This window comes from Neomonachus schauinslandi, chromosome 6 (genome assembly GCF_002201575.2).
Source record: "Neomonachus schauinslandi chromosome 6, ASM220157v2, whole genome shotgun sequence".
Classification (NCBI taxonomy): Eukaryota; Metazoa; Chordata; class Mammalia; order Carnivora; family Phocidae; genus Neomonachus; species Neomonachus schauinslandi.
The window spans coordinates 98,747,199-98,763,051 of record NC_058408.1 but is presented as its reverse complement, the minus strand read 5'-3'; the positions used below and the strand labels follow the sequence as shown (position 1 = coordinate 98,763,051).

Here is a 15,853-nt window from a genome sequence, read left to right as displayed (position 1 = left end):
CAATTAGTTATGTCTCAAGCAGCTGTGTTCTTTGCCCACAAGGCCGTGGTGAAGGCGTGTGTGTGTGGCTGTGGGCCAGGAAGCCAGAAAGAAATACGTGGGCGATAGCCTGGAGCCCCTGCGTGGGTCTTCTGTCACACCACCTGCCTCAACACCACCACACACGCCTGAGCCCCAGTATGGCCACGAAAACACCTACTGCGTGCCAGACAGCAGACTGCATGCTTTCTAGTCACGACTTCTAATTTTCATAACACAACTTTTTTGCAAATATGTTCACTTCCAGGTGGAAATAGGACGGTTCAATAAAGTTAAATTGATTGTCGAAGACCAAATAGCTAATAAATGGGGGGGCCAGGATTCTCACCGGGGTCTGTCAGACTGCAAAGCCCACCCTCTTTCCACACCAGTGCACTGCCCGGAGCACTGGGCGCTTCCACTCTTCCTTCCACAGGACAAAGGGGTACAGCATCCACCATTCTCCAGGGAACCACTGGCAGGGCTGAGATGAAACCCAGATGTCAGAGCCCTATTTTTAGTACCAGACGACTCTGGGAGAGCAAATACGTGAGACACATATCCCTACCCTCCAGCCTGGGGCCCATGGCAGACATAACTAGTCGATTTCAGCATGGCTTCTTATACTTTTGGCAGCCACAACCAATCCACTGGAGCTGGCATCTGTGAGGAAACGTAGTTGCCTTCCTTGGCCAGGGTCTCAGCTGCAGCTGCAAGTGAAAGAACTTTCATAACAGAGGATGTAGAGGCTCCAGCCAGAGATAGAAACCGCTATCTTAGACACGTGACAGGAGAAGGGACAGGAGGGAAAGGAGAGGATGAGGTGAGGCTCCGTAGGCTGTGCGCCAGGCCAGACAGGCTGGGGGTGGGGCTGGCACGGGACCTCGAGAGTACGTGTCGGAGCTGTGGGGTGTTGGGGGTGAAGGAGGATCCAAGAACTGGAGACATCTGAGCTGAGAAGAGTGAAAACACTTTGGATCTTACATTTGGCTTTGCTTTCTAAAAAAAAGGTTTGTTTTTCTGACATTTATTTATTGTTAAAACAGCTCTTTAAGAACATTAAAGGACATTTTGTGAAAGAAAAGCATCGTCTCTCACCCCCCAGCCCCCTGCTCTCCCACAACTGTTTCCAGTTTCTCTCCTGGAAACATCTGATCCTCCTCCACACGCAGCCCTACATTTGCAGGGTGGGAAGGAGCACGCACGTAACGTGGCGCACTGCCTCTTTCCCTTAACGTGACAAGGTAAACACATTCCCACATCGTGCAGCCTTCCAAATGCCATTTTTCAAAGGGCTGCACAATAGAACATGATTTACCTAGATTTGTTGGCTGCTAGATCTGGAAGTTTCTATGTTTTTTCCTATTTTATGCTACAATAAATACCTTTGTGCCTTTAGCACATTTGATAAATTATTTTCTTAGGCTAAGGAAGTGGAATTGTTGGGTCAACACAGAAACTTGTATGAACACCGTCGTTATGACTTTTTTTTTTTTTTTTTTTTTTCACTTTCTTTTGACCTCCCCCGTAAAAACCCCTGGGGGTTTTCAGAGCACTGTACTTCGAGCTTGGAGGTCAGGAAGCTTACTCCAGGTCACCCAGCAGAAAAGAGGCTCTGTTGGAACTAACACGTGTCCCTCAGTCTCCTTATCCAAAACTCCTGCACCCCTGTAAGCCCCATGTGCAGTGGCGGGGGTGGGGGTGCTGTTCAGGGGGAGGGGGTGCTGTGCAGACCCTATAGGAAATGGGGACAGAACCACAGCATCAAGAGGAGGGTGAAGTCTTTCTCAATTGTGCCCACCAGCATCCCCTCCTTGTGGAATGTCCCTTCCCCACAGGAGGCCCTGTCTGGCTTTTTAAATATGAGAAGATGCCATTTGGGTGGGGGTGGGTGGGGTGGGCAGGTCCCCCAGGACACCAGGTTGTGTTACTAGGTGCTGATTCCCATGAAGGAGCTCACAGCAGAGAAGCCTCTCCCCACTGCGGCTCTGCACAGAGCCCCTCCACCCCACCTTCCTGCAGCTGGACAGCCCCAGGCTTGGGCTTTGGCGGGGAGGGCAGGAGAGTGTGAGAGCTCTCTGCAGAGGAAAAAGCTGGGTGGTCTCCAAAGTTCTGGTCCTTTTCTGCCCGAGGCACCAGGAAAGTACAATAAACACAGACTGAGCAACCTCTGCCCCAGTCCAACCCCTGCCTCATCCCCAGCCCAGCCCCTGCCCCTGCCTCAGCCCCAGCCCAGCCCCTGCCCCTGCCCCTGCCCCAGCCCCAGCCCAGCCTCTGTCTCTGCCCCAGCCCTGCCTCTGCCCCTGCCTCTGCCCTAGTCTCAACTTCGCCCTTATTTCTGCCCCAGCCCTGCCTCTACCCCTGCCTCTCTGCCCCAGCCCTGCCTCTGCCCCTGCCTCTCTGCCCCCGCCCCAACCCCAGCCCAGCCTTAGCCACTGAGAGTCCACCTTGGCTGAGAGCACATTTCACTGCCCAGGAGAAAGATCTGTCCGTTTGGCCCAGCCAGGCCCACTACTCTCCCCAGTCAGTCCACTGGAGTCTCCTAGGATTGAATGGGTGAGACTCTAGGTCATACTCAGTGCCACCCTGGACCTCACCCCCAGCTCACTGTTCCAGCCTGGCGTTCTACAGAGCTGCAGAGCCGGTGCCCACACCCAGGGCCAGGGCCTTCCTGGGGCCATATGGGCCAGCCTCCTCACCCAGCAGAGTCCTAGCCAGCCCAGGGTCAACAGTTACTTCTGGAGGCCTCGCCCTTGGTGCCTGACACTATCCAAAGTTGCCGCTGGGGTTACAGAGCTGAAAAAGAGAGTGAGGCCTGGCATGTGACGCTAGGCAAGTCAACCTCTGAGCCTTAGTGTCCTCATCTGTAAAATGGGCACGAAGCAGCACCTACCTCATGGGGGCGTGGTGAGAATTCCATGGGACAATGTATGTGAGGTGTTCAAACTTGTAGCCAACACGCAGTACGTCCATGTACATTATTACGTTTTACATTGTTACTATTCTTTCTAGTTGCAAGCAACAAACATTAAACAGAAATAATTAAGTGAGAAAATTCAGGCATTGGTAACTGCTATGAAGAAGTATATGGTAATGCACTGGATGGGCCTGGGACTGGGGAAAATGCTTTAGCCTCAGTGGTAGAGAAAAGCTTTTCTGAGGAAGTTATTGGAATTGAAACTTAACAGATGAGAAGGAGCCGGTGTGTGAGGATCCAAGGGCTGATCATTCCACACAAACTATGACAAGTGTAAAGGCCCTGAGGTAGGAACGATCCTGGGTCTCTGGGAAATAGAGAAAAAGGCCTAAGTGGCTGGAACTGTGATGTCTCATATGGTAGCCAGAAGCTACCTGGGGCCATTTATGTTAAAATTAAATAAAATTAAAATTCAGTTCCTCAGTCTCACTAACCCCACTTCAAGTATTGAATAGCCACATGTGACTAACAGCTACTCTATCAGACAGCACAGGTATAAGATATTTTCATCATTGTAGAAAGTTCCATTAAGCAGCTCTGCCTTAGAGCTTTGGGAGAAAAGAAGAGATTGACATGAGATTTGGCAGGAAGGCCACGCAGGGACCAGACTTCAGAGGATCTTGGAGGCCAGACTGAGGAGCTTGGTCTCGTCCCCAGTGCACTGGGAGACCTTTGGGGTGTCCAGACTTTGGCTTAGGGGCAGAGGTGGAGCACCCTCTGATTCTCCCGCTTGTCTGAGCCAGAGGAATCCTCAAAAGTCAGAGCCGAAGGGGAACAGATGTGTTCACTGAGTCTGATAAACCTCCCAGTTCTGAAGAGTAAACAGGAATGCCACAGAAACTTCCAGGGACCCGGCACTTGCCCAAGGGATGCGCGGCTCCCCGTCGTGAAGGCCGAGGTGGAGCGTCTGGTCCAGGCTATGTCCTGGCGCCAGTACAAGGGCCCCAGGGGTGGGTGCCGTGCCCCCCGGCTCCCCTTCAGAGGGTGAAGGACAGTCCCCCAGACGCTGAAAGCAGTGCCGTTGTCCGTTGTCTTCAGGAACTGTCTTGGCTGAAGAGCACCACCTTGTCTAAGCCGCCCTGGCGCCTCGGCTCACAGAACAGCCTGTCTGGGGACGCCTGGGTGGCTCAGTCGTTAAGCGTCTGCCTTCGGCTCAGGTCATGATCCCAGGGTCCTGGGATCGAGCCCCACATCGGGCTCCCCGCTCAGCGGGAAGCCTGCTTCTCCCTCTCCCACTCCCCCTGCTTGTGTTCCCTCTCTCGCTGTGCCTCTCTCTGTCAAATAAATAAATAAAATCTTAAAAAAAAAAAAAAAAAAAAAAAAAGAACAGCCTGTCTGTTAGCGCGCGGGTGGGAGACAGCCGAGGAGCCGGACAGCACGGCAACGTCCAGCACAGCCCTGAGCAGAGGCGGCGTCCTCCTCCAAGCGGGGATGGCCACCGGGAAGTCCCCACAGGGCCCTGTGTTGAGAAATCCTATCTGCCAAGCTCCCCCAGCCACACAGTTTACACACGTGGGCCCATGTGCCCTCCCCAGGCCTCTCCCTAGGCCTCCAAAAGCAGTGTTGTAATCCGCATCCTGCCGGAAGCAAGGCCCAGGCTTTCGAGAGCCCATGATGAGCCCCATTTCCCCCAGGTCCCAGAGGCCAGAGCTGGGATTTGAACTCCCATCTTAGAGATTCCAGAATCCACTCTTTTTGCCTGCACTGCACCGGACAGCTGAGACTTCCAGAGTTCCACACCCAAGGGTTCGTGCATCGAAGGACGACTCCGTGTTAAGGAACACGGACATTTGGATCTCATCTCACCTGTGCTGGAGCCAAGAACCAAAGTGACACCCTCTCCCTCCACCCCCTGCTCATGGAGTGGGTTTGATGGTGTGGCCACAGCTACTGTCTGTCATCTGTCATGGTCTCTACTTTTCCAGGCTCTACAATCACGGCTTTGATGTGCTAACAGCCCCTAATGGAGACAGTGGCTAATAAATCATTCAGTGGAGCCCAGGATGGTCAACCCTGGCTGCTCTCCTGACCTCTGACCTCACTCAGGAGCTGGCTGTGGGACGGGTGCATATCCCAGGCTTGGGGGCAGGACAATTCAGGGAAGCTGCAATCTGCTAGGCAGCCCACAGTGGGCAAGGCCTGGAAGGAGGCCAGGAACATTGTGACTTCAGCAGATGGGAAAAAACACCCATAAAAGAGTCACTTGGGGATGACAGCGGTGACCTGCCCTGGGGACAAGATGAGGCAGCCTGGGAAGATGTCAGGAGATACTCTCCTTGTTGCCAGCCCCTGAACACGACACAAGACAATACAAGGCTACACAAGGCTTCTGAGAAACCAGTTCCCCTATGCGACTAGGGCCAGAAAGTCCTCTGAATGGGGGCCCGGCGTGGGGGAGGCTGAGGCCAGGATCAAACGGAGATGTGAAAAAAAAAAGAAAGAAAGAAAAAACAGCCTCTCCTCTTATTATCAAGAAATAAGAATAGAAAGCTGCTAGCATGAGGGAGTAATCCCGCAGCCCTTCCCCAAGAGCAGAGCAGAGGGCTGACCTGGCCGCTGAGTCCGGTCTCCACCATGGGCCTCCATGGCAGGGTGGAGGGACAGGACGAGGGCCCGGCTAGGGCACCAGGGCATCTCTGCCAGCCTCCAGCTGTCCTCCTGGAGGAAGTGGGAAAGGGATTCCAGCGGAGGGAAACTCTTATCTTGTCTCTGGGGCGACCAGAGAATGGGGCTGAGGCCTGGAAATGACCTTCCTTTGGTTTAGGGCCAGAAACCTATTGCTCGAGTCTACGCCACATCACCCTGAACATACGTGATCTTGGAAGCTAAGCAGCGTGCGGCTTTGGTCAGTACCTGCATGCGAGAAACCTATTGCGTGTAAGCATGGTGATTCAAAATGCTTTTACAATTCTAAGACATGTAAAAAAATGGTTTTGATATTTCTCTTTGTTTTTGGTAAAACTGTTCAGGCAATTGCAGTCCATCTGAGCTGGAGGGGAACATGGAGACAAACTCCCCTCATGGCTCAGGCAGAGAAGGGGGTCAGGGGATCTTGGGCAGCTGGGGACGGTGACAAGAGCAGGAAATCCCATGGGGACAGTGTTGCAGGAGCAAATGTGGGCTGGACGTGGCAGCCCTTGGCTCACAAACGTCCAGACCGCCTGTGACATGGAAGGAGAAGGTGAGCTGTCAGAGGGGGGCGGTCAGGGGCGACAGGGGCCCCTTGCTTATCCTTCCGCTCCCCGAGAGCACCAGCTGTTTCTTCTGGGGGGGGGTGGCTTCGTTCTGTTTTCATAAGGGTATGGGGGTCCCTTTCTGGTCCAGTGAAACATCCTGGTCTATACGTCTCCAGAAAGACACAACAGAAGTCTGGGGCGGGGAAGACAGGTGAAGCTGACGCCGTCTGGGAAACACAGAAAGGGTGCGCCTGCGGGCTGACCTCTCTTTCACTGAGTGCAGGTTGCTTTATACTCCCGACATCCTTACAACACCAGATCGGAAGTTTCCTTCGGCTACCTGAGCTGCGCAGCCTAACAGACCTGGTTCAAATCCCAATGCCTCCTAGTAGCCATAGAGAGGCCAGCAAGTTTCTTTTAATTTCTCTGAGCCTCTGTCTCATTATTTATAAAATGGAACGAATAGTACCAGCTTGCAAGACTATCGTGACAGCAGGACGTAGGGACATAAAGGCCTTGCACTTAATAAACTCCAGCTTTGCTTCTTGCTAGGAAGCCGTCACGTGGGTGGAGGAGGTCCGCCACAGGGTGATGTTAATTTATTTCAGGCACGGTTTGCTCATACTTTGTCACTAGCCTCGGACACTCATGCAGCCACCAGATCCCATCTGCTTGGCAACGTCTCCCCCAGAGCCCCTCATCTCAGCTGGTTCCAGTCATTCTCCCTCATTGATCTAGAGGGCTTGAGCCAATGACCCTAGAGCTCAACCCACTATAGGACCCAGACCCAGGCAGAGGAAGGAGGCTGACTCTCATTCCTCTGGGTGAGGATCTAGCCTTGTGCAGGGAGAGGGCCCCCCTCCCCACCCTCCGTCTCTCGCAGTGGGCCAGCCCCACCCCCCTGAGGACCTTGATGGGGAAAAGCTTTCGAACGTTCTTTAAGTTTCTTGGCTGATTTTGTGGGGCCTGCCACATGGCTTTTGTGGGTCACAGACAGGGAGGGTAAAGGAGAATAAGAGCCCCTCCCCCACCTTGGCCAAAGGCCCCTGTCCCACCCTCGGAGGACTCCGAATCCCTCCCCTGCAAATGCCTGTCCTCCCAGGCTGAGATGCTGCAGACCCAGTGGTTTATACACAGACCCATTATTTATTGAGAGGCTTAGGGCCAGAATGAGATTGTGGCCACATTCTCTTCTGTCCTGGCTCTTCTCACCTGGGTTGTAAGCAGGGAGGGAAGGAGAAAGGGCAGAGAGAGAGAGAGAGAGAGATGAGGGGACGGGAGGGGGGAGGGGCACTCCTACGTTGAGGGCGTACTCTGCGCCTGGTCTTGGAGGAGGTGTTCACAGGTGCTTACACTGAACGGGTTGCGGCAGGTCACTAATCCACGTGCACGCATGAGCAGTGCAGACGTGCTGGGAAATAGGATGGTGTCGTGGTCAACAGCACGGCTCTTGAGTCAGGCTGTGGTCCAAGCATCAGCCTTCACTCTTAAGGGATGACCTCGTATACAGACACATTCCTTCACTTCTCTGAGCCTTCGTTTTGTCATCTGCAAAATGGGTATGAGAATTTCTACTTCCCAGAGTTCTAGAGAAGCTGGAGTCAAGCCCCCAGTATGGTGCGTGGCACACTGGAAAGCCTGCAGGAGATGGTGGCTGTCATGGGGAGGACCGGGAGAGGCCAGGAAAGACGGAAAAAAATAGGAGAGGGTAAGGTGAAGTGTCTGAGCACGAGAACTCATCGCCTGTCTCCACCTGCGAGTTGGCCAGCTTCTGTTTTCTAGCAGCATCTTGGGGAGGAGCCCCTAAAGGATGGTGGATGGCGGAGGAGGAGAGCAGATGGCAACTCCCACTGGGAAGGCCCAGCTGAGAATGATGGAGGGAGATCTAGAGGGTTCTGAGCAGCAGAGCTGCCACGACTGCCCCCACCCCAAATTCCTGCACAGCTTGCTCATTGCAGAGGGACCTCAGGGGGTGGGAATTTGGTCCCCCCAAAACCCCCCCCACCGCCCGCCCCGGGCGGGGGGGGGCTCCTTGCTGAGAATCAAAAAAGCACCCTGTGTCTTTAAGGAGGCGCCTGTTGGGAGCGCAGGAGGGAGGAAGGTTAAGATGATTAGCTGGTGCTAACAAATTTAGGATGTGGAAGAAGTCTTTTCTTGGCTGTCCATCAAAGGAGGGATTGAATGTCCCTGGGCTTGGAGAGAGCAGAGGATGGGAGGAAAGCGCTGGGGGAGGGGAACAGGAGGGCAGTAAGTGTTTACCAGCTGAGCCTTCCCCCTGGACAGGCCTTCCCGGGCACTGGGGGTGTGTGGGAGCTGGGCAGGCGTGCGGGGACCTTGGCTGTGTGTCCACATGCTGGCCTTCCCATCAGCTTGTCTGTCTGTCGTCGCCCCTCCCCCACTGCCCCAACCCCAGCTCAGGTTATGTCCAAGCAGCTGGGCTGAAAAGTGATCCTGGAGGAAGAAGGCCCTTCCTGTTGATTAGGAACCAGGACGCCTTCCCCCAGTCCCCCTCCAGCCAGACCAGACCCCCTCCTCATCCAGGCTCCCTGTCCTGGGGCCACCCCCGGCCCCTTGTCACCCAGGGCTGGGCCACTCTTCATCTAAGTTCGCCCGTAACCAAGGGAAACTTGCCCGGCCTCCCAGAGAGATCGCAAAGCACTCAGGAAAGCCTTCAGAAAAGGTTATTTCCGGCACAGGCTGGAAGGGGGGCCTGGATCCGTGCCACGTCCAGGAATGGTTCATTCAGAACTGCCTGGGCACGGCTCTGTGCCAGGGCTTATGCCCGACACTGGGAAACGGGATAGCGAGGCCTTGTGTCCGTCCCTGCCTCAGGACCTGCCCCCCGGGGACCTCGCCATCCAGCGGGGGTTGGGGGTGGGGGAAGGAAAGAAGAGCATGAAGAATTCGCTCAAATGAAATGTCTATAGAACAGTGGCTTCCGGAACTCAACAGGAAAAGGAGGGCTGGGAAGGCTTATCCAGATGCGGATTTCTAGGTCACACCCCTGGAGATTCTGAGGCTGTAGGTCTGGTATGGGCCCTGGGCATCTGCATTTTTAAGCAGAGTGGGTGATTCTGCTGCAGGTGGATGTCGGCATTGATTTGGAAGAAGACCAACAAGTAGCGGACAGAGGTAGTGCCAGGAAGGGGTGTAGGGACGGGTGCAGGAGGCAGGAAGAGCTTTCCAGATCTGGTGGCCTGAGCTGATTCCTGCTGGGGAGGGAGGGCAGGCTGAGGGAGAGGAAAGGTGAAGCAGGCTAGCGGGGTGCAGAGGCTGAGGGTGGCATGGCTGGAACACAGGAAAAGACCAGGCTGAGCCAAAAGTGCAATCATGGAAGCACCCCGGGGGATGGGTAATGTCTTCAGCAAAGGAGGTCTTGCTTGGGTTTGCAGTTTGGAGAGACCTTTCTAGTTGCCAAGTCACATGAGTGGAGGGGACCAGAACGGAGGCGAGGGCAGGTATTAGGAGGCCGTGGCAAGAATCTCCATGAGGGCCGATGGTAGGGCGCAGTAAGATGGTGGCAGGAGGTGGGGAGGAGTGGATAGTCACAGGGAATGCCAAGGAGGCTGAGTCCACAGGACATGGTGCCTGGAGGACGGAGGGGGAGGGCCAGGGAGGAAGCCACAGTGGCTCTTTAGTTTCTAGTCTCGGAGGTGGGCGGAGAGGGCTGCTTCTCCCCGAGGCTGGAGATACAAGAGGGATGAGCTGATTCAGGGGGAAGATGGGGAGTCTTCGGTTTTGGACTCGGTAACTGGGAGCTCCCTGTGGGCCATCTCAGTAGAGATGGACAGTGGGCAGGTAACAGGACATACAGATCCAGAACGAGGGAAGAAAAACAGGCTAAAGATATGGATTTGGGGAGATGGCAGAGCCCACGTATTTGTGGCTTTCAAATTTTCGACTCACCTAGTATAGGAAGCTCAGTCACCGCAGAAGCAAAAAGCCTCATGAAGCAGTAGCTCCCCGACCAGGCGTGATGTGCTTAATATTCTCTACTTCACTTGTTTCTATTTGATTTCATTTAATTAAAAGCAATGCTGGTCACAGCCCCCTAAATTGATTTTATGCTGATAGGCTGGGACCCGCAATTTGAGAAACACTGATGTCCGTGGAAACAGGAGTCACTGGAGTGAACGAGGTCACTAGGCGGGAGGGTTTAGGGGGCCAGGGTGGGCTCAAGGGACCCCAACACTGCAAGGAGATGAGGAGGCAGCAAAGGTGACCGAGAAGGGAGGCGCGAGCAAACCGAGGAGAAACAGGCTCCCGGAAGAGAGGAGAACATTTTGAGAAGAAAGGAGGCAGCAGAGAGACGTCACAGAGCATGAAGTTTGAAGAGCATGTGGGACCCAGCAGGACATGGCTGAGGGGAGCCCTGAACCCCGGCCTTGGCCCAGACTCAGGGAAGGGCAGCACAGGTCGAGGCCTCAGGGGCATGCTGGGCATGCTACAGGTAGGGAAACCGAGGCCTGAGGGGACCTGGGACTCTCTCTCCTCCCTCTCTTTGTTCTTCAGCCCCTGGCCTGTTACCCCATCTCTACTGAGTGCATGTGGCCCCTTGGGGTCTCAGGAGAGATGTGTGTTCTCATCCTTGCTCATGCTCGAGGCCTGCTTGCAGCTGAGTAGGACATGTGTGCTGAGGACCAAGAACCTTTGTCCCCTCAGCTGCGCTCGTATCATGTGCTGAGGGCCTACTATGTGCCAGACCCCGTGCCAGGCCCAGAAACTCAGGGGACCTAAACTAATAGGGGTGTGGGTTCAAAACAGCTCGCCTTGCATGGGACATGTCATCTAAGGCCTGAGGAGTGAGTAGGAGCGAGCTCAGCCATGACACAGAACAGACAGTATCAGGATCCTAGGGAGGTCTACCAGGCACTTCCCACGGATCCTCTAGGACTGAGCAGTTCTGGGGTACAGAAATCAGGGACTATGTCCTGGGATCTGAATATTGGAAAAGTATGGGGAGCTGGAGACTGGAGGTGCTTGGTGGCCCAGGGACTGCCAGAGCCCCAAAGACCTGGCCAATGGCCCCTTCTGCATCAGCCACTTCCTTTGCAACTCAGGCCCAGACTGCCCCTCCCGTGACTTCTCCATCTTCCCTGCTGCCCGACACCACTGGATACAGGGTTATGGGAATGTTACCCTTCTGTAACGTTCACTCTGTGTCTGCTCCCATGCTAGGCATGCCATATGCATTAACCCGCTCAATCCGCACAACAACCCACTGGGATGGCTACTATTATTTCCCTGTTTTACAGATGAGGACCGAAGCACCAGGTTCAGACCACCTTGTATTTGCGACGGGACCGATCTCGACGGCAGGATGTTCTCAGCTCCCTTTGTGAGGTATTGCCCCTGTGTATTTGTGGGCATCTCTCCTGGACGTTGAGCACCATGTCTTGTTTAAGTTTGGGACTTATCACAGGCCTACCACAGTGCCTGGCCCAGAGCAGACGATCGACACATTTTCCCTGACAGGTAAATGCAGGTCTATGGATGCCTAGGTCCAGCACGTTCTTTTTGGCCGGCGGCACCTCTCCCGGTGGCTGCAGCAGGGCGCTGAGAGTGAACGTGGAAGTGAGCGCCCTGCCATCAACCTCCTCACCGTCCTCACCATCCCAGTAAACATGAGTTGAGCGCTAACTATATGCTCGGTGCCGTGCGGCTGGCTGTGCATTTGTTGGCTCATTTAATCGTGTCACGATCCACAGAGCGAGCCTTCTCGTTGTCTGTACAGATCAAAGCTGTCCAATAGAACATTTTGCAGTAATGGAATGTTCTACATCTGTGCTCGTCCCATACAATTTCCACGAGCCACACGAGTACCTGAAATATGGCGGGTGTGACCCACGAACTAAAATTTCAATTTTATTTAATTTTAATTAATTTAAATATAGACTCCTATGTAGCTAGTGGCAGTCCTAATGGACATGGCCGTGTGGACGAAGGAAGATCCAAGAGGTTAGGTAATTTGTCCAAGAGCCCGCATCTGGTAAATGGTAAAGGTGAGGACTCATGGCCAGGGGGGTCGGGCCCTGACCCCCAGACTTGGGTCCCCCACCCCCAGGCTGTAACTCCATCTTCTTGCCTCGCCCCTAGATTGTGGGTGCAGCGGGGAGGAGTTAACATCATCATACCAGTTCCAGTGCAGGCGGGTGACCTCCGCAGCCCCCGGGTGAATCCCGGGACACTTTGTGTAGTGTGCCCGAACTATGTGAGACTCAGGACCTCCCTGGGTCCCCTTCCTGCTCTGACAGTGGGCACAGGAGGAGATGATCCCACATCCTCCCACACGGACATCCCACAAACCACAGGTTTTTTGCAAGAGGACTTTGGCCACAGGCTCTGAAGCCGGGGAACATAAACAGTTTACTCTCACCGCATGGGGGTCAGCATCTGGGCGCCCACAGCCTGTGCTGGCTCCTAGAAAGAAGGGTGTAGAGAAGACTACGGCATCGTTGAAAGCCAGGGTTTGGGCTGGGGATAATGTTAGTGCCCCGTGAGCCTGGTCAGATGAATGCTGCGGGGGGCGGGATACAGTCCTTAGAGATGCCATGACCTGGGGGGGAGCGGAGGGCTACAGAATATGAACATCACATGGCAGCTGGGTATGAGGACACCTGGTTCTCGTCCCTGCTCTGCACAGAAGCCAGGGAGCTTTTCGTGACACCAACCGGTTCTGCTCACTACACTTCAGTGGTTCCCTGTTGCTCTTAACATAAAGACCAAAACCTTAACATGGCCTGCAAAGCCCTGTACACTCCAGCTACTTGCTGGCCTTCCGAACCTGTCTCATACCACTCTGTCTGCAAACTCCCTGCTCTGGCCACCCTGCTCTTCCTTCCTTCTATTCCTCGTTCTTGCCATATTCCTTCTCACCCCAGGGCCCTTGCACAAGCGGTTCCTCTTTGCCTGGTCAATTTCTACTGTGTTTTTTTTTTTTTTTAAGATTATATTTATTTATTTGAGAGAGAGAGATAACAAGAGAGAGCAGAGAAGGAGGGAGGGGCATAGAGAGAAACAGGCTCCTTGCTGAGCCGGGAGCCCGACTCGAGACTCAATCCCAGGACCCTGGGATCATGACCTGAGCTGAAAGTGGACGCTTAACTGACTGAGCCACCTGGAGCCCTCAATTTCTATCACTTAAGGATCACTGCCTCAAGGGAGCCTTCCTAGACCTCCCTGACCTTAAGGACTTTTTCTAGTTTTTCATGAAACCCTGTATGTCCCTTTGGTGTGGCTGGTTACCATTGCAATTTTACATTTGCTGGTGCAACTGATGGAAGTTGCCTCCCCCACTAAACCATAAGTTCTGTAAGGTCAGGCAGGGGTTATAGTTTGCTCACCCTTGGGTCCCCAGCACCTAGTAAAGACCTGGCATGGGGTGAGTGCTCAAAAGCAAGAGTTGAACACATGAATGCATGCATGGATGAAAGGATGCTATTGTGATTTTGTGCAAGGCAAATCTGTTCTTTGGGCCTGATACCTTAAATGATGACTTGTGGAGAATCTTCTCCATGCCAGATGCTGGGAAGGGCACAGACTGACTGTCTAGAGAGGAGACAAACATGCAAACAGCCATGATGACACAGCAGGGTAAGGTTTTGCTCAGAAGACCCGCAAGCATTTAACAGAGGCATTTGGTGGGGGCGAGGCTGGGAATCGGGGAGGGTGTCCCTAGATAAGTTTCTGTGGGAGGACCCGCTGACCAAGCGCAAAGCAGGGGCAAAGGCCTGGCAGGGAGAGAGCCCAAGGAAGGCTGAGCAGCAGCGAGCCCACAAGGTGGACGGGGGGCCGGGGGAGAGAAGGGGCCAGATGGTCGAGTGAGACTTTGTTGTGAAGGCACTGACGTCACTGTGGGGTTTCAGGCAGAGGGGTGACAGAGGAGTGTCCTGCGTTAAAGGAGAGGACTGAGCGGGCAGTTTAGGGGCCCTCCAGCTCTGGCGCCCGGGGATAGGAGGCCCATGGGGCTAGGTTGAGGGGGTTCTGGAGTCCACTGCCAGCAGAAGCCTCAGGGGACTGGTTTCCTCTCTGACGTCAACGTAAAGGTCACACAGATCCCAGGTCTCTTCTCAGGAGCCACTTAGGGCTCCATTTTGTCTTTTTACCCAGATCCCTTTGGGATCCTGTGACATTCCCAGCCTGGACCAACTCGTGGGGTAACCAGTCCCCTGAGCTCCCGAGTCACTATGAGAAGCAGGACTTCCTTTAATTTGTCCTAAACTTACATCGCTCAAGTTTCAAAGGGGGGCCCATGATCCTAGTATTTCAGGAGTCAGTGGGGAAGGAAATGCAGGAAGGGGAACTTGGGACATCTTTGACTCCAGGGCCCTCTGCATCTCATCAGCCAACACGCTATACTCCCACAGCCGTTAGGACGGGCCGCCCATCTCTTCCTGCCCCCCAAGCCCAGGCCCTCTCTGCGGGGTCTAAGCCGGGCAAGCCTGATGAAGCAGAGGTGAAACCAGGCCGTTCAGCTGACTTCTCCCTCTAGCACACGGACACCACTGCCAGGGGGCGTGTCAGTTACAGGGCCCCCAAGCAACCAGACTCCTTCAATGCCACCGACTGTCCTGTCCGTCCAGCCCGTTCTTCCAGTCCTTTCCCATCCCTCCTGGACAGCGGCCCCCACCCCCAGCACCTCGGGCTGCAGCCCCTCTTCATTGCCCTTCACACTGCAGCTGCACGCTTCCCTCTCCCACCCCCACAGGCAGCCCGTCAGCAAGGCGGGCCAGCATCATCTCCAAAACATCTCCTCTGTCACCGTCGCCTCTCACCTGGGCACCCACAACGGGCTCTCCTCTCCCTGCTTTTCCACCTCTGTAATCCATTCTCCATGCAGGCCAAGAGGAAGGTAAAATGCAAACCTGAGTGTGTGGCTCCCCTTCTTAAAACCCTTGGCTCACTGAGGGTGAAATTTACAAAGCCAGTGCCAGAGGTGTGCAAGGTGCCACAGGGCTGGCCCCACGACCCCTCTGAGCTCCCCGTTTTCTCTCTCTTTCCCTCATCCCATCAGGCCACTCTGACCTTTCTCTTCTTTAGACACCTCAAGCTCATTTCCACCTCAGGGCCTTTGCACATGCTGTTCCTGCTCAGAACGCTCACTCCCCAGCCTCTGATTTAACTATTTAATTCATTTATTCAATCGGCACTTTTATTGTGCTTTATTCTATGCCAAGCTTACTCTCAGCACGTTTTGAGTTCGGATTCATTTGTTAACTCTTCACATGGCTAGTTCCCTCTTGTCAGGTCAAATGCCCCCTTCTCTTGGGGGCCTTCCCTGATCACCATCAAACACAGATATGCTGCTCCCCACCAATCAGACCCTATAGAAAGTATGTCTTGATTCACTTTCATCATAGCAATCAATGGTATTTTCTTATTTATTTCCTTACGTGCTTACTGGCTATCTCTTCCACCAGACTAGAAGCTCCAGGAGGGCCGACCTGTCTGTCAGACTGATCCGTATATCCCTGGAGCCTAGCACCATGTCTGCCCATGAGAAGGAATGAATGAAGGGGTCACCTCTCCCCAAGAAGCTTCTAAGACCACCATGCATTCTAAACCCCACATCTGGCATGTACAAACTACAGGATCTAGGTGGGCTATGTTTCCTGTGGACACTGCTTGGAGACCCAGTGAGGGGAATGGCTTCTAGAAGGAGGGGGTCAGGTCTTATCCACCT

General features: G+C 54.2%; 1 protein-coding gene across 1 annotated transcript in view; it reads right to left on the bottom strand.

Moving 5' to 3' along the window:
- The window catches only part of COL13A1 (collagen type XIII alpha 1 chain), a 142,495-nt gene that overhangs the window by 94,084 nt on the left and 32,558 nt on the right, over nt 1–15,853 (bottom strand). Inside the window, exon 3 of the mRNA XM_044916211.1 lies at nt 1,855–1,862. Coding sequence (XP_044772146.1) covers nt 1,855–1,862 — 8 coding nt within the window. The remainder of the gene's footprint in view (nt 1–1,854; nt 1,863–15,853) is intronic.